General features: G+C 42.5%; 1 protein-coding gene across 2 annotated transcripts in view; it reads right to left on the bottom strand.

The window, feature by feature from the left end:
* SLC35B4 (solute carrier family 35 member B4) overlaps positions 1-11073 on the bottom strand; it is a 41452-nt gene extending 30379 nt beyond the window's left edge. Inside the window, exon 1 of one of the 2 annotated variants that reach the window (XM_049894660.1) lies at positions 10747-11073. In XM_049894660.1, the coding sequence (XP_049750617.1) occupies positions 10747-10823 (77 nt within the window). In that variant the 5' untranslated portion in view covers positions 10824-11073. The remainder of the gene's footprint in view (positions 1-10746) is intronic. The other variant, XM_049894659.1, reaches the window with a different exon arrangement.
* Between the last annotated feature and the right edge of the window lie 12746 nt (positions 11074-23819).

The raw sequence follows: 23819 nt of genomic DNA, 5'->3' as shown, positions 1-23819 counted from the left end.
GCACAGACACAGAGACATGAAGCACAGGCGTGGGGAAGACAGACGCCACGTGAAGACCACCAAGGAACCCAGGAACAGAAGCTCAAACAGTCCGGGGTTTTCTCCTCGGGCCCGCAGTCAGAGTCCTCCCCTAGAGCCGGTGCTTTGAATTCAGGCTTCTAGCCTCCTAAACTGTGAGGAAATAAATTTCTGTTCTCTAAAGCCACCCGCTTGTGTTATCTGTGTTACAGTAGCACTAAGAAACTAAGACGCTACCTAATATGTTCATATGAGTCGATCTTTAAAAAATCAACTTACAAAGGTTTTTAGGAACACATTATTGTATAGCTACCAATGAAATTATTTAATTTTAAAGCACACAGCTTGAATAATTCATTTTAGAACTTCAGAGGAAAACCTTGGATCCTTTCCCCTAAATCTCTCCTTTTCTTGAACTTTATTCCTCAGGAATTGTACTCACTCACCGCAAACAGTTTCTCTTACTTTGAATTCTCCCTCTTTTAGAAAAACTTTATTGTGGTAAGATTTATACAACGAAGCATTTGTCATTTGAACAGTTTTTAAGGGGGCAAGTCAGTGACATTAATTACATTCACCTTATTTCTGCAACCATCTCCACTCCCCATTTGCAGAAGTTTCTCGTCACCCCAAACCATAATTCAGTGCCCCTGAAGCAATAACTCCCCTCCCCAACCCCCTGGTAACCACTAACAGTCTTCCGTCTCTATGCATTTGTCTAGTCTAGAAATTTCATATAAGTGGGATTCTACAGTATTTGCCCTTTTGCATCCAACCATTTTTACTCCGCATAGTGTTTTCAAGGTTCATTTATGCTAAAGTATTTCTCCTAATGGCTGAATGATATTCCACCGTATGGAAATACCACATTTTTTTTATCCATGCATCTGCTGAGACTTAGAATTCTCTTTGACAAGAATCCAAACTTTTATTTATTTTTTTTAAAAAAAGCAATTTCGAATGGACAGAGTTAGGGAGATAGCTTATGCCTTTTGTACTTCTGATTCTAGATTTAGCAAACTTTCTAACTTAATTCAACATCAGGCCTTTGACTGAAAACTAAGATGGGAAAAAGAAAATGTTCTGGGTGGTTTTCCTGATATAAGACACACAACACCTTGCCTAGCTGCTTAGCCGATTGATGGTGTGTCTCTTGTTTCCCAGGGAATCTGAGAGCTCCCGAAGGCGGGGACCCAGGCACGCACTCAGCGCCGCACACCTGCTCTGCACGCCACGCTTCGGATTTCATCACATGCTCCAATCACTGGGATGAAAATCAAAAACAAAAACCTAAATTTGTTTTCCAACTTGGGGAAAATGGTTACAAATGTTCTTTTCTTTCGGCCAGTCACTTAGCATTTCCATTTATATTTACTGTGCCATTTGTCATTTGTCAGGATGCGTAATAGGAGCCCCGGCGGTACAGTTGTTAAGCGCTCGGCTGCTAACTGCAAGGGCAGTGGTTCAAGCCCACCAGCTGCCTCCGTAAAGATTTACAGCCTTGGAAACCCTACAGGGCAGTTCTACTCTGTGCTACGGGGTCGCTCGGAATGAACTCAACAGCAGTGGGTAAAGTGGGTAGGGGACAGACAGGTTCAAAGCAAGCCACGTGAAAAGTACAGTTCCTGCTCTGTAAAACTCTATGAGCTTTCCACCGTGATGTCCCAGGTAAAGTCACGAATTCCAAGAAGGCCATATCTAGAAAGAACCTTGGTGATCATCTGGTCCAACGGGCTCCTACTGATCTGTGTAACTTGAGAAGTCGGGGCTTGCCTAAGCAAATTAGGAAAAGGCACTTATTATTCAGTCCGACGTACCATTCATATTAATAAATGTACCTCCTCCCACTTTATAAAAGCCCAATACTGATGTAAAAGTTCATATAAATAGAGTGATGATTTATTTATAAACTGTTCTAAATAGAAACTCCTATAAAGGCGCTCCTCGGAAACTCTATGGGGCAGTTCTACTCTGTCCTATAGGGTCGCTATGAGCCAGAATTGACTCGACGGCAGTGGGTTTCATAATGCACTTAGGTCCCTGGGTGGTGGAAATGGTTAAGTGCTTAACTACTAACCAAAACGCTGGCGGTTCAATCCATCCAGAGGCACCCCGGAAGAAAGGCCTGGCGATCTGCTTCCAAAAGGTCACATCTTTGAGAACCCTATAAGGTGCAGCTCTACTTTGCAATACATGGGGGCGCCATGAGTCAGAATTGACTCAAAGGCAACTGGTTTTTTGTTTTTTTTTAAATAATGCACAGAAACATTTTGTAAAGTTAGATTTATCCACAACTTTTCTGGAAGACCACATAAAGCAAAGTATACCCATGTACTGTGACAAAAGTCATCAGGGAGAAGGGGAAGTGGCTATGACGATGCTTCCGGTTTTTTTTTTTTTTTTTTTTTTTATAATAACTTTTATTAAGCTTCAAGTGAACGTTTACAAATCCAATCAGTCTGTCACATATAAGTTTACATACATCTCACTCCCTACTCCCACTTACTCTCCCCGTCTTGAGTCAGCCCTTTCAGTCTCTCCTTTCTTGACAATTTTGCCGGCTTCCCTCTCTCTCTATCCTCCCATCCCCCCTCCAGGCAAGAGTTGCCAACACAATCTCAAGTGTCCACCTGATATAATTAGCTCACTCTTCATCAGCTTCTCTCTCCCACCCGCTGACCAGTCCCTTTCATTTCTGAAGAGTTGTCTTCGGGGATGGTTCCTGTCCTGTGTCAGCTGAAGGTCTGGGGAGCATGGCCGCCGGGATTCCTCCAGTCTCAGTCAGACCATTAAGTTTGGTCTTGTTATGAGAATTTGGGGTCTGCATCCCACTGATCTCCTGCTCCCTCAGGGGTCCTCTGCTGAGCTCCCTGTCAGGGCAGTCATCGATTGTGGCCGGGCACCAACTAGTTCTTCTGGTCTCAGGATGATGTAGGTCTCTGGTTCATGTGGCCCTTTCTGTCTCTTGGGCTCTTAGTTGTCATGTGGGCTTGGTGTTCTTCATTTTCCTTTGCTCCAGGTGGGTTGAGACCAATTGCTGCATCTTAGATGGCTGCTTGTTAGCATTTAAGACCCCAGACGCCACATTTCGAAGTGGGATGCAGAATGATTTCATAATAGAATTATTTTGCCAATTGACTTAGAAGTCCCCGCAAACCATGTTCCCCAGACCCCCGCGCTTGCTCCGCTGACCTTTGAAGCATTCATTTTATCCCGGAAACTTCTTTGCTTTTGGTCCAGTCCAATTGAGCTGACCTTCCATGTATTGAGTGTTGTCTTTCCCTTCACCTAAAGCAGTTCTTATCTACTGATTAATCAATAAAAAACCCTCTCCCACCCTCCCTCCCTCCCCCCCTCGTAACCACAAAAGTATGTGTTCTTCTCAGGTTTACTATTTCTCAAGATCTTATAATAGTGGTCTTATACAATATTTGTCCTTTTGCCTCTGACTAATTTCGCTCAGCATAATGCCTTCCAGGTTCCTCCATGTTATGAAATGTTTCAGAGATTCGTCACTGTTCTTTATCGATGCGTAGTATTCCATTGTGTGAATATACCACAATTTATTTACCCATTCATCCGTTGATGGACACCTTGGTTGCTTCCAACTTTTTGCTATTGTAAACAGAGCTGCAATAAACATGGGTGTGCATATATCTGTTTGTATGAAGGCTCTTGTATCTCTAGGGTATATTCCTAGGAGTGGGATTTCTGGGTTGTATGGTAGTTCTATTTCTAACTGTTTAAGATAACGCCAGATAGATTTCCAAAGTGGTTGTACCATTTTACATTCCCACCAGCAGTGTATGAGAGTTCCAATCTCTCCGCAGCCTCTCCAACATTTATTATTTTGTGTTTTTTGGATTAATGCCAGCCTTGCTGGTGTGAGATGGAATCTCATCGTAGTTTTAATTTGCATTTCTCTAATGGCTAATGATCGAGAGCATTTTCTCATGTATCTGTTGGCTGCCTGAATATCTTCTTTAGTGAAATGTGTGTTCATATCCTTTGCCCACTTCTTGATTGGGTTGTTTGTCTTTTTGTGGTTGAGTTTTGACAGAATCATGTAGATTTTAGAGATCAGGCGCTGGTCGGAGATGTCATAGCTGAAAATTCTTTCCCAATCTGTAGGTGGTCTTTTTACTCTTTTGGTGAAGTCTTTAGATGAGCATAGGTGTTTGATTTTTAGGAGCTCCCAGTTATCGGGTTTCTCTTCATCATTTTTGGTAATGTTTTGTATTCTGTTTATACCTTGTATTAGGGCTCCTAGGGTTGTCCCAATTTTTTCTTCCATGATCTTTATCGTTTTAGTCTTTATGTTTAGGTCTTTGATCCACTTGGAGTTAGTTTTTGTGCATGGTGTGAGGTATGGGTCCTGTTTCATTTTTTTGCAAATGGATATCCAGTTATGCCAGCACCATTTGTTAAAAAGGCTATCTTTTCCCCAGTTAATTGACACTGGTCCTTTGTCAAATATCAGCTGCTCATACGTGGATGGATCTATGTCTGGGTTCTCAATTCTGTTCCATTGGTCTATGTGTCTGTTGTTGTACCAATACCAGGCTGTTTTGACTACTGTGGCTGTATAATAGTTTCTGAAGTCAGGTAAGGTGAGGCCTCCCACTTTCTTCTTCTTTTTCAGTAGTGCTTTGCTTATCCGGGGCTTCTTTCCGTTCCATATGAAATTGGTGATTTGTTTCTCTATCCCCTTAAAATATGACATTGGAATTTGGATCGGAAGTGCGTTAAATGTATAGATGGCTTTTGGTAGAATAGACATTTTTACTATGTTAAGTCTTCCTATCCATGAGCAAGGTATGTTTTTCCACTTAAGTATGTCCTTTTGAATTTCTTGTAGTAGAGCTTTGTAGTTTTCTTTGTATAGGTCTTTTACATCCTTGGTAAGATTTATTCCTAAGTATCTTATCTTCTTGGGGGCTATTGTGAATGGTATTGATTTGGTTATTTCCTCTTCGGTGTTCTTTTTGTTGATGTAGAGGAATCCAAGTGATTTTTGTATGTTTATTTTATAACCTGAGACTCTGCCAAACTCTTCTATTAGTTTCAGTAGTTTTCTGGAGGATTCCTTAGGGTTTTCTGTGTATATAATCATGTCATCTGCAAAAAGTGATAACTTTACTTCTTCCTTGCCAATCCGGATACCTTTTATTTCTTTGTCTAGCCTGATTGCCCTGGCTAAGACTTCCAACACGATGTTGAATAAGAGCGGTGATAAAGGGCATCCTTGTCTGGTTCCCGTTCTCAAGGGAAATGCTTTCAGGTTCTCTCCATTTAGAGTGACATTGGCTGTTGGCTTTGCATAGATGCCCTTTATTATGTTGAGGAATTTTCCTTCAATTCCTATTTTGGTAAGAGTTTTTATCATGAATGGGTGTTGGACTTTGTCAAATGCCTTTTCTGCATCAATTGATAAGATCATGTGGTTTTTGTCTTTTGTTTTATTTATGTGATGGATTACATTAATGGTTTTTCTGATATTAAACCAGCCTTGCATACCTGGTATAAATCCCACTTGATCAGGGTGAATTATTTTTTTGATGTGTTGTTGGATTCTATTGGCTAGAATTTTGTTGAGGATTTTTGCATCAATGTTCATTAGGGATATAGGTCTATAATTTTCTTTTTTTGTAATGTCTTTACCTGGTTTTGGTATCAGGGAGATGGTGGCTTCATAGAATGAGTTGGGTAGTATTCCGTCATTTTCTATGCTTTGGAATACCTTTAGTAGTAGTGGTGTTAACTCTTCTCTGAAAATTTGGTAGAACTCTGCAGTGAAGCCGTCCGGGCCGGGACTTTTTTTTGTTGGGAGTTTTTTGATTACCGTTTCAATCTCTTTTTTTGTTATGGGTCTATTTAGTTGTTCTACTTCTGAATGTGTTAGTTTAGGTAGGTAGTGTTTTTCCAGGAATTCATCCATTTCTTCTAGGTTTTCAAATTTGTTAGAGTACAATTTTTCATAATAATCTGAAATGATTCTTTTAATTTCATTTGGTTCTGTTGTGATGTGGTCCTTCTCATTTCTTATTCGGGTTATTTGTTTCCTTTCCTGTATTTCTTTAGTCAGTCTAGCCAATGGTTTATCAATTTTGTTAATTTTTTCAAAGAACCAGCTTTTGGCTTTGTTAATTCTTTCAATTGTTTTTCTGTTCTCTAATTCATTTAGTTCAGCTCTAATTTTTATTATTTGTTTTCTTCTGGTGCCTGATGGATTCTTTTGTTGCTCACTTTCTATTTGTTCAAGTTGTAGGGACAGTTCTCTGATTTTGGCTCTTTCTTCTTTTTGTATGTGTGCATTTATTGATATAAATTGGCCTCTGAGCACTGCTTTTGCTGTGTCCCAGAGGTTTTGATAGGAAGTATTTTCATTCTCGTTGCTTTCTATGAATTTCCTTATTCCCTCCTTGATGTCTTCTATAACCCAGTCTTTTTTCAGGAGGGTATTGTTCATTTTCCAAGTATTTGATTTCTTTTCCCTCGTTTTTCTGTTATTGATCTCTAGTTTTATTGCCTTGTGATCTGAGAAGATGCTTTGTAATATTTCGATGTTTTGGACTCTGCAAAGGTTTGTTTTATGTCCTAATATGTGGTCTATTCTAGAGAATGTTCCATGTGCGCTGGAAAAAAAAGTATATTTTGCAGCAGTTGGGTGGAGAGTTCTGTATAAGTCAATGAGGTCAAGTTGGTTGATTGTTGTAATTAGATCTTCCGTGTCTCTGTTGAGCTTCTTGCTGGATGTCCTGTCCTTCTCCGAAAGTGGTGTGTTGAAGTCTCCTACTATAATTGTGGAGGTATCTATCTCGCTTTTCAGTTCTGTTAAAATTTGGTTTATGTATCTTGCAGCCCTGTCATTGGGTGCGTAAATATTTAATATGGTTATGTCTTCCTGATCAATTGTCCCTTTTATCATTATATAGTGTCCTTCTTTATCCTTTGTGGTGGATTTAAGTCTAAAGTCTATTTTGTCAGAAATTAATATTGCTACTCCTCTTCTTTTTTGCTTATTGTTTGCTTGATATACTTTTTTCCATCCTTTGAGTTTTAGTTTATTTGAGTCTCTAAGTCTAAGGTGTGTCTCTTGTAGGCAGCATATAGATGGATCGTGTTTCTTTATCCAGTCTGTGACTCTCTGTCTCTTTATTGGTGCATTTAGTCCATTTACATTCAGGGTAATTATAGGTAAGTAAGTTTTTAGTGCTGTCATTTTGATGCCTTTTTATGTGTGTTGTTGACAATTTCATTTTTCCACATACTTTTTTGTGCTGAGGCGTTTTTCTTAGTAAATTGTGAGATCCTCATTTTCATAGTGTTTGACTTTATGTTAGTTGAGTCGTTACGTTTTTCTTGGTTTTTGTCTTGAGTTATAGAGTTGTTATACCTTTTTGTGGTTACCTCATTATATACCCCTATTTTTCTAAGTAAAAACCTAACTTGTATTGTTCTATATCGCCTTGTATCACTCTCCATATGGCAGTTCAATGCCTCCTGTATTTAGTCCCTCTTTTTGATTATTGTGATCTTTTACCTATTGACTTCCATGATTCCCTGTTATGTGTATTTTTTTTTTTTAATTAATCTTAATTTGTTTGTTTTTGTGATTTCCCTATTTGAGTTGATATCAGGACGTTCTGTTTTGTGACCTTGTGTTGTGCTGATATCTGATATTATTGGTTCTCTGACCAAACAATATCCTTTAGTATTTCTTGTAGCTTTGGTTTGGTTTTTGCAAATTCTCTAAACTTGTGTTTGTCTGTAAATATCTTAATTTCGCCTTCATATTTCAGAGAGAGTTTTGCTGGATATATGATCCTTGGCTGGCAGTTTTTCTCCTTCAGTGTTCTGTATATGTCGTCCCATTCCCTTCTTGCCTGCATGGTTTCTGCTGAGTAGTCAGAACATATTCTTATTGATTCTCCCTTGAAGGAAACCTTTCTTTTCTCCCTGGCTGCTTTTAAAATTTTCTGTTTATCTTTGGTTTTGGTGAGTTTGATGATAATATGTCTTGGTGTTTTTCTTTTTGGATCAATCTTAAATGGGGTTCGATGAGCATCTTGGATAGATATCCTTTCGTCTTTCATGATGTCAGGGAAGTTTTCTGTCAGAAGTTCTTCAACTATTTTCTCTGTGTTTTCTGTCCCTCCTCCCTGTTCTGGGACTCCAATCACCCGCAGGTTATCCTTCTTGATAGAGTCCCACATAATTCTTAGGGTTTCTTCATTTTTTTTAATTCTTTTATCTGATTTTTTTTCAGCTATGTTGGTGTTAATTCCCTGGTCCTCCAGATGTCCCAGTCTGCATTCTAATTGCTCGAGTCTGCTCCTCTGACTTCCTATTACGTTGTCTAATTCTGTTATTTTATTGTTAATCTTTTGGATTTCTACATGTTGTCTCTCTATGGATTCTTGCAACTTATTAATTTTTCCAGTATGTTCTTGAATAATCTTTTTGAGTTCTTCAACAGTTTTATCAGTGTGTTCCTTGGCTTTTTCTGCAGATATCCTAATTTCATTTGTGATATCATTAAGCATTCTGTAAATTAGTTTTTTATATTCTGTATCTGATAATTCCAAAATTGTATCTTCATTTGGAAAAGATTTTGATTCTTTTGTTTGGGGGGTTGGAGAAGCTGTCCCGGTCTGCTTCTTTAAGTGGTTTGATATGGATTGTTGTCTCCGAGCCATCACTGGGAAACTAGTTTTTCCAGAAAATCCGCTGCGTGCAGTCCTAATCCCTGCGGGACGGTTCCCCGGCTCGGATGCTGCTCTTTCTGCTCCAAGATCAGTCACTGCCTCCCGGGGACTTCTCCTACTGGCTGCGTCCCACGCCGCCCGTGGAACCAGCTGGTCCCCCTCCCGGGGTTAGTTCAGGGGGGTGGAGCAGGTCTCTGTGCTTGTGCCGTACCTGACTGGTACGCTGGCTCCAGGCTCTGGAAACAATCGCTGCTTCCCCGTATTAGTTCGTTCTCCGTCTCTAAATCTGTGTTTGTTGTTCAGGGTTCGTAGATTGTTATGTATGTGATCGATTCACTTGTTTTTCCGTGTCTTTGTTGTAAGAGGGATCCGAGGTAGCGTCTGCCTAGTCCGCCATCTTGGCTCCGCCTCCGCTTCCGGTTTTTTTGTGCATCTCATTTAATCCTTCAAAACCCTCTGAGGTTGGAATAGTCATCACCCCCTTTTACAGTTTCGGGAACAGATGCAGGGAGACCAAGCAATTTAGCCACAGACTCATAACTAGTAAAGAGGGCCTTCTGTTGCTAGCATATTCTGATGTCATACAGTCTTGCAAGATTTAACTTAAACTGACAGCATATTCAACACAAATATTACACTATTATTCTCTGACCTTCATTTCCACAGACGGCCTCATTAGGTTGCTGTTTCATATTTTTAAAAATAATTCCCAAGGTGACTTTCTTTCGCGATGTCCCAGACTTACAGTCAGATAAACTTTTTCTTCCGTTGACATACCCTCACCACCTACTCCCAAGAATGACAAATGACAGATCTTTATCAGCAGTTTCTGCAGAGCGAATGTTAAGTAACCCCACACAGACTACCTTAAATAAGCTAGTTGCTTCAGAATGGCTTATCAACGGTCACATGAAGGTAAAATACACTTCTAACAGTCACCATGTGAAGAACAGGTGACCAAAATCTATGGGCTGCTCAAGTTCAGAAAGAACAGGCAGACTGAAAAAGGTGCTGGACTAGGAGCTCTCACTTCCTGGATTCCCATTCTCCACCACTTACAAGCAAGGTCTTGAAAGGCCACGTAACTTCTCTGGGTCTATGTTTCACTTTCAATAAGACAGAGATTGTAATTCTTGCCCTGTCTTCTGCACAGGATTGTTCCAACTGCCCATGGAGATAGGGCATGGGTTCAGAAATAGGGCGCCAGGTCGCACCACACATTGTTTTACTGCAGGTGACGCAACACAAAGACATCAGAGAGCCAGGGGGTGACAGAGCCAAGGCTGTAATTCATAACTCTGAGCTTTCAGGCCTGGCCTTTCCCACTCCACCTGTTGTCTTTTCTGTCATAGCTTTTAACCACTGAACTTTGCACAGTCTTACTCAACACTCTTTGCCCGCTCCCTCAAGAAAGCCAATCTAGCTTCCCTTTGGGAAAGTGTCATTACTCTTCTCAGTTTATAAAGTTATACTTTAATATACATGCTTTCCAAACTAAAGACTATATAATATTTTACAGCTGCAAATGCTGCCTCGGGTCACGTGGCCCGACCTTCTACGTAAGTAAGAATCCGCTCTGCTACATCACTGAGATGTATGTCTGGGCAAAGTACCACATCTCTCTCGGAAGTCAATAAAGCCAGTACTTTGCGGAGCACTTTAATACAAATGAAACTTTGTCTGCAGCGCATACAAAAATGGCAACGCTTTATAAGTCAAAAACCAAACCCATTGCCGTCAAGTCAAAAAAGCTTTGCTCAAGTCAACGATGTGGCATTAGCAGGAACGGAGAGAACTGGAGTTGGAAGGGAAGAGAGGGCGAGTGGTTTGGAGAGCAACCCTGGGCTCTGCCCCTAGCTCCAGCTGACCTTGGGCCAGTCACGTGAATCTCTCTTAAGGCTTCAATCCCCCCGAGTGTGGAAGGGGGGTAACGCCAGCAACGCCCTGGGTGTGCCCCTCCCAGGGATGCTGAGAAGCTGCCACCGGGACGGCGGGCGGCGCGCAGGGCTGCACCACTCACCGGGCCAGGAGCTCCAGGAAGATCACGTTGCTGCAGCAGCCTGCGAACACCAGGCCCACGGCGAAGGCGGGGTGCATGGCCGGGGCCAGGCAGCGAGCGCGCCGATCAAGCGCCCGCCTAGACCGCTACCCCAGGAAGTCGGGCTGCTCCCGCCGCCGCACCACCGAGCATCGTCGCCCACCCAGCGCGCTGCTCCCCGAGGCGCCCGCGGTGGCCTCTCCTTCCCCCGCGGCGGGCACCGACGCGCCCAGCCGAGGAGCTGTAGTTCGCAGTCGGCGCCGGCCCCATTCATCCGAGGGGGCGTCCGGGGGCGGGCTGGACTACATGTCCCAGGATACTTCGCGCCCCGACGTCAGGCTATGATGCGGCCCGCCGCCGCCGGGCCACTCCAAGGGAGGGGGGTGAGGTACCCATCATGCCTCGCCGGGGCCGTGGCCGCGGGGCTTGCTGGGAGATGAAGTTCCAACACTGTCAAGAAGCCAAGGACTCGGAAAGGGATTGTCTGTCACTGCCAAAACAAACTCACAGTTGGCAGCACTGCAGCGACAGACCTTTGATTGTCTGTTGAAGGTGTTCTAGCATCTGAAACAATTCTAGTGAATTGAGCGAAAGTAGACATTCCTCTGAAATTCCTGAAAAAAACACTGGACTCTCAGAAAGTTGTGGGGTTGTGTCTTGGCTCACCATTCACCAGCTCTGCTACCTTAGGCAACTTCCCTGAGCTTCAATCCCTTCATAGGTGAAGAGGGGAAGACTAGTGCCTGTCTTGCCTGGTTGTTGTGAGGGTTAGCAGATATGATCTGTGAAAAGCCTAACTTAGTATGTTTATTATTTTGTTATTTTTGGCAAGGCACCTACTTGGTGTTGTTAGCAACTCTAGGCTAAGACTTTCTTTACTTCATTACTGTATTTTGCCAGCACTATGCCTGGCACAAAGTAGGTGCTCATTAAATGTTGAATTTAACTGGTAGTAGGCACTGTATTTAAAAGCCCTGGTTGCACAGTGGTTAAGCACTCGCTGCCAACCGAAAGGTCAGCTTTTGAAACCCACCAGTTGCTCTTTGGGGAAAAAGATGTGGCAGTCTGCTTCCGTTAAGATTTGCAGCCTTGGAAACCATATGGGGCAGTTCTACCCTATCCTGTAGGGTTGCTATGAGTCAGAATCCACTCCACAGGAAATCTTTTTTTTTTTTTTTTAAGGCACTCTATTCATGTTTCTCCCCTGACCCCTCAGAGTTTATATTTTCTATTTCTCTGTGTATTTATATAAAAGTATATTAAATATAAATATCCCCAGGGACTAGACAGGAACCAGGGCCCTGAGCCTAGCCCAGGGCAGCTCTGCTGGGTAAACTCCTACAGCTGCTGCCTTGCCCCCTGCCCTCCCCCCTCCCCCAGCTGTTAGTTTTGAACCATAAAGAATGCTGGGTATGGGTGGAAACGGTGCTTTTAAGCAGTCAGAGGACTAAATCCTGAAATGTAGAGTACCTGCTTAGTACTTTTGGAAAGGTATTCTTATTGAGCATTCTAGGAGGGGTAGCTGGGCCTTCAGGGACCCCTTGTTCTTTTCAGATTCCTTAAGGTAACATCAGCCATTTTTAGATTTGTTCCTTTCTCATACCTTCCCACGTTGCAGCCTGGCCCCAAGTGAGCCAAGAAACTCTCACTGCCTGCCCCCTGCGCTCCCCAGCTCTGCAGGTGGAGGTGGATAGTCTAGTTTCCTTTTTGAGATACCATTTTCCTGTTTGTGAGAATCTTTGTAATAAAATGGTACATTTCTCTACTCAAAAAAAGAAAAAAAAAAAAAAGATTTGCAGCCTTGGAAACCATATGGGGCAGTTCTACCCTATCCTGTAGGGTTGCTATGAGTCAGAATCCACTCCACAGGAAATCTTTTTTTTTTTTTTTTCAGGCACTCTATTCATGTTAGTCTTGTTCCTCCTCATCTTCTTAAGGCCGTGGTTCTCAAATTTAGAATGCAGTAAAATTACCTGGGTGCCTGTTAAAAATACAGGTTTCTAGACCCCATGCCCAGGGATTCTGATTCAGTTGGCCTGAGATAGGAGCCAGTAATCTGCACTTTTAACAAACACCTAGAGGATTCTGATGTGGTCTTAAGGCCACAAACTGGGAAAAACCATTCTGAAGTGTGGTGTGGCCCTTGGGAGTCCCTGGGTGGTGCAAACAGTTAATGTGCCTGGCTGCTAACTGGAAGGTTGGTGGTTTGAGTCCACTCAGAGGCACCTTGGGAGAAAGGCCTAGGTGACCTGTTTCCAAAAAAACAACTGTTGAAAGCCCTGTGGAACACAGACCTACTCTGGACATATTGGGTCACTGTGAATTGGAAGTGTCTCAACTGCAACTAACTAACAACAACAAACAGAGGGTTAACTACTAAGAGGTTAAAAGAACTCTCAAGATTATAAGAATAGTAATACAGGGTGTAGCCACTACCTAGGACTGAGGCAGACTTCCCAAGGAAAGAACAAATTTGGAAGAGGGCCTTCTCCCCATGAGACTGAGATTGAGACTTCATTGGAGAGGGTGTGGCTGAAGCCTTCTGGACAGCAGAGAAGTTCAGTTAGGTGCCACAGGGTGAGGCTGGCAAGCAGGAAACCACTAGCTAGGGTGCTGATGAAACTCCCCAGGGGCTGCCTTCTGGGATGGCAGTGGAACTTGCTAGGAAGCTGGCTGGAGCTCTGGCATAACTTGCTGGATACCAGCTGGAAGGTGCTGCTGAACTCACTGGGGGTGAGGACCACAGGTTGTCCTGCATGCTGGTTGAGTACTGCAGGTACAAGAAGAGAGGAAAGCACACCAAAACTAAGAAGAGAAGCCACCTTCTCCTACAGTGTTCCTGTAGCACCCTCCATAACAACCTACGGAGTCCCTGCAGCACCCTCCATGACAACACTCAACATTGGGTCAGCTGGCAGAGGAGAAACATTCACCATGTCCAGCTCAGCGTCACTCACAGAGCACTGAATGATGGATTTGGAGCTGAGAGGCTATAAATTAACAACAGAAACATCCAGGATATATTTTTAGGACTCTTTTTTTTTATTGTGGTAAAAATATACATAATAAAACACATGCTAACTCAACAATTTCTACACGTTAAATTCAGTGACATTGATTACGTTCTTCAAATTGGGCGACCATTCTTGCTATGCTTTCCCAAATCATTCCATCACCATTGATTTGTAGGGATCATTTTAACTTCAACGTTTTAATTCTTTTTACCGTAACACCAAAATTATGACATGTAGGCATAGGCATGGCTTCGTCTCCTAGACTTTTTCTTCTCCTCGTTTCCCCTCAGTTCAAAATTCTACCATCTCTGAATGAATAACAGCTTCTTAGACAGCAGCCGGGCTCCACGTGTTTAAACCTCAGCGCAATCCCCTTACTCGGAGGGAAAGACCTACCATTTAGGGAACGTTCATCACCTTGGCCCCAGTGTTGTCAGCGAGAAAAGCTGTCAAGGTTGTCTTAAAAGCCATTTTTGCTTCGAGTTGCAGCCACTCAGATGTATTTTGAATCATTTATAAAATCCACTTAACCAAGTTGTTATCAAAAAATAAAGTCCTATGGCTCCTGTGGGATACTGCTTGATAGGCATCTTCTCTCAAGTTGACAATTTTATGGAGATGTGTCACTTGAGTTTTTTAAAACCTGTTTCCTTGTCTATCATGGGTGATTTTCTCATCTCTGTATCACATAAATTTTGAACTAGTTTGAGCTGTGCACAGGAAAGATGTGCTATAAATATAATTGAGGTGTATTTATAAAGTAAAAATATTCATGCACTTATTTCATAGGTCAGACTCAAGCAATGCCCCAGGGTACTGATAGATTTATATAATCTAGCTTCTTTAAGGGCATTATTCAAAGGCAGGTTTTCTTTTTCAGATTACTACATTTAAGAGCTTGGGCTAGGAAGGAAACCTTCTAGACTAGAATGTTAGTGCCACAAGGGCAAGGACTGTGTCCTAGGAGCCACAGTGTCATCAACATCTAGCTGGCATGCGGCTCAGGGTGGAAACTCAGTAAGCAATTGTGGAAAAGAAGGGAAGGAGGGAGGGAGGGAAGGAAGGAAGGAAAGATAGAAGAAAGGAAGGGAGACCTTTAGAAAGCTCGCTCCTTTTTTGTTGTTGTTAACGTTGTTAATTGGCATGGAGTAGGCCCCCCGACAACAGAACAAAATGCTGTCTGGTCCTTTGCCATCCCCATGACTGGTTGTGGATTGGACCATTGTGATCCACAGGACTCTCATTGGCTGTTTTTTTTCCCCCCAGAAGTAGATAGCCAGGCCTTTCTTAGTCCATCTTAGTCTGGAAGCTCACAGAAACCTACTCAGCATCATAGCAACATGCAGGCCTCTACTGACAGACAGGTGTTGACTGTGCGTGAGGTGCGCTGGCTGGGAATTGAACCCAGGTCTCCTGCATGGATGGCAAGAATTCTAACACTTGAACCACCAATTTCTCAGCCCCTCCCCCCTTTCAGGGATTCTTATATACAAAGGGGCCCTGGTGGTGTAGTGGTTAAGAGCTACAGATGCTAACCAAAAGGTTGGCAGCTCAAATCCACCAGCAGCTCCTTGGAAACCCTATGGGGCAGTTCTGCTCTCTCCTACAGGGTTGCTATGAGTCGAAGTCGACTTGATGGCAATGGGTTTGATTTTGGGGTTTTTTAATATACAAAACAGATGAGGGGTTGAAAATGGCACTTGCTCTGGGAGAGACTACTAAGTGAGAACCATTGCCTGAAGAGACAGACCTGTGGTTGTGGGTGAGCCCCAGAACTTTGTGCCTCAGTTTTCGCCATTCATCGTTGCTGAGTGAATGCCTGTTAAATTGTGTTATTGAATTGAGGAGGCACATCTCATTATGAGAATGGCATCTAACAACAACAACAAAGCCAACCTTTAGGAGAAGAACGATGCCAGAGAAGCGTGTTTTCTACGTCAAGTGTAACGTGTCTCAGAGTTCTTTTTTTTTTTAATTGTGCTTTAGGTGAAAGTTTACAGCTCACGTTAATTTCTCATACACAAATTTATACACATATTGCTATGTGACATTAGTTGCAACCCCTATAATGTAACAACACATTCTACCTTTCCACCCGGGGTTTCTCGTGTCCATTCAACCAGTCCCTGTCCCTGCCTGTCTCCTCATCCTGCCTCCTGACAGGAGCCACCCACTTGGTCTCTTGTATCTGCATGAACTAAGACGCCCACTTGGAAGCACACTCAGAGTTCTTTACTGGGCTTCCAATGTTCCTGATATAATTGATAGTATTTTAAGGAAGAAAAAAAAACCATGAAATCATTTCTTTTTCTTTCCCTGGTTCTGTCACCTTCTCTTTCTCCAACTCAGGTATGAAGTGAGCATGAAGATGTTACTAACCCACATCCTAGGACATAGGTTCTGATCTGTTGTTCCAGGTGGTGGCCATAGCACAGCACATATGCTGCCCTTGACTGCTTCAGTCTATAAACTGGTTCCACACACAGCAACTCATCTACCCCTCGCATCAGTTATGTGAGGTTCATATTTGCTGTCGAATTGATTCCGACTCATGGCACACCACGTGTGTTAAGAGAACTGTGCTCCATAGGGTTTTCAATGACTGGTTTTTTGGAAGTAGATTGCCAGGTCTTTCGTTCCAGGCATCTCTGGATGAAATCAAACTGCCAACCCTTCAGTTGGTAACCAAGCACTTAACTATTTGAACCACCCAGGGATGTGAGGCAGATAGGGGTTATTATTCCTATATAGAGCTTAGTACTCCCAGGGGGTATCCAAAGGTCAGAAAGGTTGAAAATATTTTCTATGGCTCACAAAGTTGAATGCGTGTGGAGCCAGGCAGGTTAGACAAACGTGGGAAATGGTCTGGCAGCCAAGCCTAGAAGTGTTGTTGGAGAAGTGGAAAGTGTACGCTCTGTCTGAATGCATTAAAAGCTGCCACTTTCAAAGCTTGGTCTATGCCAGGTTTTGAGCCAGAGTCTTCCTTCGGGCTGCTGGTTTGTGACCCCTGATCCTGCTCTAAGTGACGGAGCCAGGCAAAGGACAAGGCAGCGCCTGAACACCCCTCATTTGGCACCTGGTCTATTGCTCGCTTTCCTCCACCACCTTCCCAACATGTTCCCCTTGGGACTGAGAACACTTTTTACTTTTTCTCTACTTAATGTTTTTTCTAGATTTGTTTTTGTGTTTGTGATATATGCAAGTGGTACAGAACTCAAAAGGCACAAACTATCCAGTGTAAAATAATTTTCCTTCCTTCCCCTGAGCCCCTGTCCCCCAGTACCCCTACTTTGAGGCATCCATTGTTGCCAGTGGTTTTTGCATTCTTCCATTGCTACGAAAAATGTAGTTAGTTTTGTTCATTCAAATGGCATTTTTTCTTAACGATACATCTTGAAGAGCGTTTCATATTAGTGTTTGCCCGGCTGCCTTATTCTTTCTGATGGTTGCATGGTATTCCGTTTATGGATGTGCTATTTTCTATTTAACCGGTCCCCTATTGTTGGATAGTTAGGTTGTTTCCCATTTTTTTGCTCTAACAAATTGTGCCATATTGAAAATCGGTGGCACTTTTGTTTCAGCAAACTAAGCCAAAGGACACCTGACCGTTACTTAGCCATGAAACATAGTCAAGTAAAGTGACGTACCAAGATTTCTTAGGACATCCCTAGCCAGGGATGCTTCTTAAACCTTCTGCCCATAACCAGACAGGAATCCCTGGATGACGCAGACGGTTCAAGTGCCCAGCTGCTAACGGAACGTTTGGATGGTCGAGTCCACGCAGAGGCACCTCAGGAGAAAGGCTTGGTGATCTAATTCCAAAAGATCACAGCCACTGAAAACTCTGTGGAGCACAGTTCTACTCCGACACACGTGGGGACACCATGCGTTGGGATTGGCTCCATGGCAACCGGTACCGGTATAACCAGGTAGTTATAAAAAAAAAAAAAAAAGACCAAAGCAAATACGTTAGTACTGTGTACAATGCAAGATATTATGTACTACCCCTCATGCACTTCCTAAAAACTGCATCATAACAGTAATTCTCATACATCCAATATCACCGAGAAATCAACCATCCCAACTAAGTGAAATTTTCCAGATAACGCATAAACTTTAAAATTGGAATTTGTCCTACTGAGATGATTTGCATGGAAATCTTCCCTGCTTTATCAAATACGATCCTCTGAACGTGAACCACCCCTGTCCTGTGTACTCAAGGTCATGGTCTTGAGCAACCATTACTGCAATGTGCTGATACTAAGCTACTGGATGTATTGTGGCCTGAGTACTCCGATACTACCAAAAATACTACCAAAACGACAAACCAAAAAACGAAACCCATTGCCATTGAGTTGGTTCCAACTCATAGGACCCTATAGGACAGAGTAGAACTGCCCCCATAGGGTTTCCAAGGCCATAATCTTTACAGAAACAGACTGCCACATCTTTCTCCTGAGGAGCGAATAGGTGGGTTTGAACTGCAGGCCCTTCAGTTAGCAGCTAAGCGCTTTGACCACTGCACCACCAGCGCTCCTCGAGAATAATCAAATAAAACCAAACCCAGTGCCGTCGAGTCGATTCTGACTCATAGCGACCCTATAGGACAGAGTAGAACTGCCCCACGGAGTTCCCAAGGAGCGCCTGGCAGATTCTGGAGTCCCACATTTCCTCCAGAAACCTTCTCGTATGGCTGAAGACCAATCGGTGGTCCTCCAGTGCCCACAGTGTCGCGTTCTCACCCCTGCCTTATCACTTACCACACTGTCTGGATATTGTTTGCCCGTCTTCCCCCATCATATTGTAAGCTCTGTGAGGGCAGGGATGATGTTCTTGTCACTTTTGTGTACCAAGTTCCTAACAGTCATACTTTGCCTACAATAAACCAAACCACTTCAGGCCTTCCTTCTGAGGTGCCTCTGGGTGGACCTGAACCTCCATCTTTTACATTAGCAGCTGAATGTGTTAACTGTTTGTATCACCCAGGGACTCCAGCCTACAAGAGTCACCCTGTAAATATTTACTGAGTGAATAAATGAATGAAAGAGTGAATGAATACATTCCCGTATTCTTGTTTTTTGAGTCCTTCGCTATGCTTTTCGCAGTTTTTATTTTTGTCTTCTTTTGCACTGTTGCTCTTTTTATATTCAGCATGTTGGCTTTTGGCCACTGTCCCCTCCCATTCCTCTGTAGCCTGAGAAACCTGACTGATGGAGCATGTAAGAATGGGTTTAAAAACGAGTTAGGAATGGCGGGCTCTCCATGATTCAAGTTTATAGCTTGAGTGCATAATCTTGCTGACAGGCGTTTTGGGAATTCAAAGACATATTTTGTTTCCCTCCTTGTTCTTGTGTTCTGAATCAGTCAGGCAACCGATTGCGAGGTAAAAGTATTATTACTGTTTTGTAAGTCTAGAGAAATTCATTAAGTGTCTAGATGTGTGGCCCACCCATCGCTAGGAAGTATGGGATTATCCATCACGTTGCTCTCACAGGGTTAAGAGCTTTTTATGTATTTATTGATTAATAAAAGAAAAGCATAGAGCCTGGTCCTGTCGCCCTCGATAATAATAGCTGATGTATGGAGCCCTTACATAATAGTAGGCACTATTATTATCTCCATTTTGTAGAAGAGGAAGATACGGCTGAAAGAGATTAAGAGAACTTTTCAAGGTGATTTTAAGTTTGGAGCTTGGCTAATGAACAGATCCATCTGATTCTAGAGACTAGAGTCCTAACTGCTCTGCTCCACCCACCAGGAAGCTTTTGGCTCATCACAGAAGCAAGACTACAAATAGAGGAAAGATTCTTCACTAGTTAAGCTAAACTATTGTTTGGCTTTAAGAACACTTCGGGGGATATTTTTGGTTTAAGGTTTAGAGATTATCACAGGGCAATAGTTTTGGGGGTTCATCCAGCCTCCATGGCTCTAGAAAGTCTAGATTCCATGAGATTTTGAAATTCTGTTCTATATTTTCCCTCTGTCTTGGTCATCCAGTGCTGCTCTAACAGAAATACCATCAGTGGATGGCTTTAACAAAGAGAAATTTATTCTCTCACAGTGTAGTAGGCTACAAGTCCAAATTCAGGGCTTCGGTTCCAGGGAAAGGCTTTCTCTCTCAACTCTGGAGGAAGGTCTGTGTCTTCAACCTTCCCTTGGTCTAGGAGCTTCTCCACGCAGGAACCTCAGGTCCAAAGATATGCTCTGCTTCCGGCACTGCTTTCTTGGTGGTATGAGGTTCCCTGTCTCTCTGCTTGCTTCTCTCTTTTATGCCTCAAAAGAGATTGGCTTAAGACACTATCAAATCTTGTGGATCTCATTAATATAACTGCCTCTAATTCATCTCATCACATCATCGTGATAGGATTTACAGCACATAGGGAAATCACATCAGATGACAAAATGATAATCATACAATACTGGGAATCATAGCCTAGCCAAGTTTACAGATATTTTTGAGGGACACGATTGAATCCATGACATCCGCTTTTGATCAGCATTCTTCTATAGAATCTTTAATCAAAATGTTCACTCATGGTAGCCAGGAACCATTCCAGTTCTGGTCTCATGGCAAATGAGACAGTTATTCATGGAGGCAATCAGCTACACATTCCATTTCCTCTTCTTGACTCTCCTTCTTCCTCTATTCCTCCAGGCAAAGATAGACCAATTGTTGTGCTTTGGATGGCTGGTTGCAAGCCTTAAACCAAAAAAATCCCCTAAAGTCTTCTTAAAACGAAACAATAGTTGAGCTTAACTAGTAAAGAATATTCTGCCCCGAGTATTATGCTCTTTTCAGATCTATCTATAAGGGATCAAATTGAAAACACCAACTTGAAAGATTAGATAGGAACCTTAGGGGGCAGTGAGTTTATGTTAATGGAGGAGGAACAACTCAGAAAAGGAGGGTGAGAATGGTTGCACAGTACAAAGAATGAGATCAATGTCACTGACTTGTACATGTAGAAACTGTTGAGTTTGGTGTATGCTTTGCTGTGTATATTCTCAACAGCAACAAAATAAAATAAATTATAAAAAAAAAAAAAAAGATGAGACAATGACAATGAAGACTTCTTGAAACACTCTTGAGCCTGACCTGTCCCTAACTACCTCTCTCCCACACATATGCCACCTCTCTTCCTTGTGCGATCTGCTTTCCAACCACTGGGTTGCTTGCTGTGCCTGCAGCGTGCCAAGCACTTTGCTGACACAGGACCTTTGCACACGCTGTTCCTGGCCAGGAACACTTTTCCCCCAGGTATATTCATGGTTTACTTCCTCAATTCCTTCAGTTCTGGGCTTCAATGTTACTTCCTCAGAGAGGCCTTTTCTGACCATTTTATCTAAAATAACAGCCTCTACCACTATCTATGCTCCTACCTGGCTTTATTTTCTTTATTTTACCTTAAAAAAACCCCAAAAAAACAAATATGATATTAATTATCATTTTATATATATTTTTTTCTTTTATTGTCTGTCTCTTCCACTAGTGTGTCACCGCCAGAAAGCCTGCACCTAGAACAGTGCCTGGCACATAGTAGCACTCAATGTATACCTGTGCAAATGAATGAATTACTTTATTATATGTCAGTATTCATTAGAATAATTGACATGTATTGAGTAGCAATTCTGTGCCAGGCATTTTGCCAGATGTTTTACATTCTAGTATCTGTTTTCTACATAACTAGTATCTGTATTACTCTGCCACATTCTTTGAAACAGGTATATTATTTTATTCTCATTTAACAGTCACAGACAAGGAGAGTGAAGTTCAGAGAGGTGGAGTAACTTGCCCCTGGACAGTGAGTGTCTGATCCGGCATCGGGGCCACACAATTAATATGAAGAAGTCCATGCTCTTTCCACCATGAATTGTGTCCTGGGACTTCATTCTCCCAGTGCTTATTTTTCTTGCGGAACAACAGTCTAGAGCTCCAAAGCTTCTAGTGGGGAATAGTTCCTCTTCCATTTTGCATTGATGGTATTTCAACAAGTTCTAACAGGACAGAGAAAAAATGGGAACCAGGGGCTTCTCAAGCTCAGGTGGAACACCCACAGCATGACCTCACAAGGGTCAGGACCTGGGACAGATGCCTTCCCAGGACAGGAAATCTAACGTGATGTGGTCACTGGATCAGTTGAGTTCATACCTGTGTAAGGTGGATCCTAAACCTAATCACCTCTAGGTTATAAAAAGACCAGAATAGACACAGAGACACATACACACAAAGGGGAAGACAGAGGACATGAGAGGACGTGTCTGCAAGCAAAGGAACACCAACGATCACTGGCAGACATCAGAGCTAAGACAGAGGCTCACAGAAGGAATTGACAGAGCCGCGACCCCAACTTGGACTTTTCGCTCCCAGAACTGTGAGAAAATATATTTCTATTCTTTAAAGTCACCCACTTGTGCTATTTCTGCTATGACAGCACTAAGTAACTGAGACAATCCCTCATAGACTTGTGGTGAGAAATGAATAAGGTGGTATGATGTAAGATGCTTCGCACAGGGCCTGGCACATACACAATGCTCTAGAATGGTGAGCCATGATGTGCCAAGACCTTTCTAAATGATAGGAATGTAAAGATACATAACACACAGCCCTTTGTCTCAGGAGCTTATGGATATAATGGGGAGAGAGATGACTTCACCGTAGAGGTTTTCTCAATTTCAGTTTGGGCCTAAAGTATAACCTGAACCCTCCCCACTTTCCCATTCTCCTAACTCTTTAGCTTCCAAATCTGTTCCTTCTAGCCCCAGCTGGGCAGATTGCAGACCATCATGTGTGGGGGCATTGTCTTCATTGTCACCCCTGCTCGGTTTTCATTCTCCCAGGTACTGGAATCCCTTCTCTGTAAAGGTGACATGTGCTCCATTGGGAGGTAATGATTCCAAGTCCATCAAATTCCATTCCCCTTGAGTCTGTCAGTTTGTTGTATTGTGAAGGCTTGTGTGTTGCTGTGATGCTGAAAGCTATGCCACTGGTATTCAAATACAAGCAGGGTCATCCAGGATGGACAAATTTCAGCTGAGTTTTCAAACTAAAAAGGGTTAGGAAGAAGGACCTAGTGGCCTACTTAGGAAAAAAACTTAGCCAGAGAAAAACCTTATATACTATATCAGACAGTGGAACATTGTCTGATATAGTAACAGAGGATGAGTCCCTCAGGTAGGAAGATGCTCAGAAGATGACTGGAGAAGAGCTGCCTCCTGAAAGTAGAGTCGACCTTAATAACGTGGATGGAGTCAAGCTTTCAGGACCTTCATTTGCTGATGTGGCTCAAATGAAAAATGAAAAGAAACAATTGTAAACATCTGTTAAGAATCAGAATGTTGAATGTCCGAAGTATGAATCTAGGAAAATTGGAAATTGTTAAAAATGAAATGGAACACATAAAAGTCAATATCCTAGGCATTAGTGAGCTGAAATGGACAGGTATGGACCATTTTGAGTTGAGCAATCATATGGTCTACTATGCCAGTAATGACAAAGAGAAGTGGAATGGCATTGCACTGATTGTTAAAAAAAAACATTTCAAGATCTATCCTGAAATAAAATGCTGTCAGTGATAGGATACTATCCAAACACTTTCAAGGAAGACCAATTAATATGATTATTATTTAAATTTACACACCAACTACTAAGGCAAAAGATGAAGAAACCTAAGATTTTTATCAACTCCTGCAGTCTGAAATTGATCAAACATGCAATCAGGATGCATTGGTAATTACTGGTGATTGGAATGCAAAAGTTGGAAACAAAGAAAAATCGGTAGTTAGAAAACATGGTGTTGGTGATAGAAACGACAATGGAGATCACATGGTAGAATTTTGCAGGACCAATGACTTCATACGTATACCTTTTTTCAACAGCATAAACGCACTATACACATGGACCTCACCAGATGAATACATATGAATCAAATCAACTACATCTGTGGAAAGAGAAGGTGGAAAAACTCAATGTCATTTGTCAGAACAAGGCTAGGGGCCAACTGTGGAACAGACCATCAATTACTTATACCCAAGTTCCAGTTG

The sequence above is a fragment of the Elephas maximus genome, chromosome 8, assembly GCF_024166365.1.
Source record: "Elephas maximus indicus isolate mEleMax1 chromosome 8, mEleMax1 primary haplotype, whole genome shotgun sequence".
NCBI classification, from domain to species: Eukaryota; Metazoa; Chordata; class Mammalia; order Proboscidea; family Elephantidae; genus Elephas; species Elephas maximus.
The sequence above is the reverse complement of the archived record's forward strand: the minus strand, read 5'-3'. Positions and strand labels throughout refer to the sequence as shown.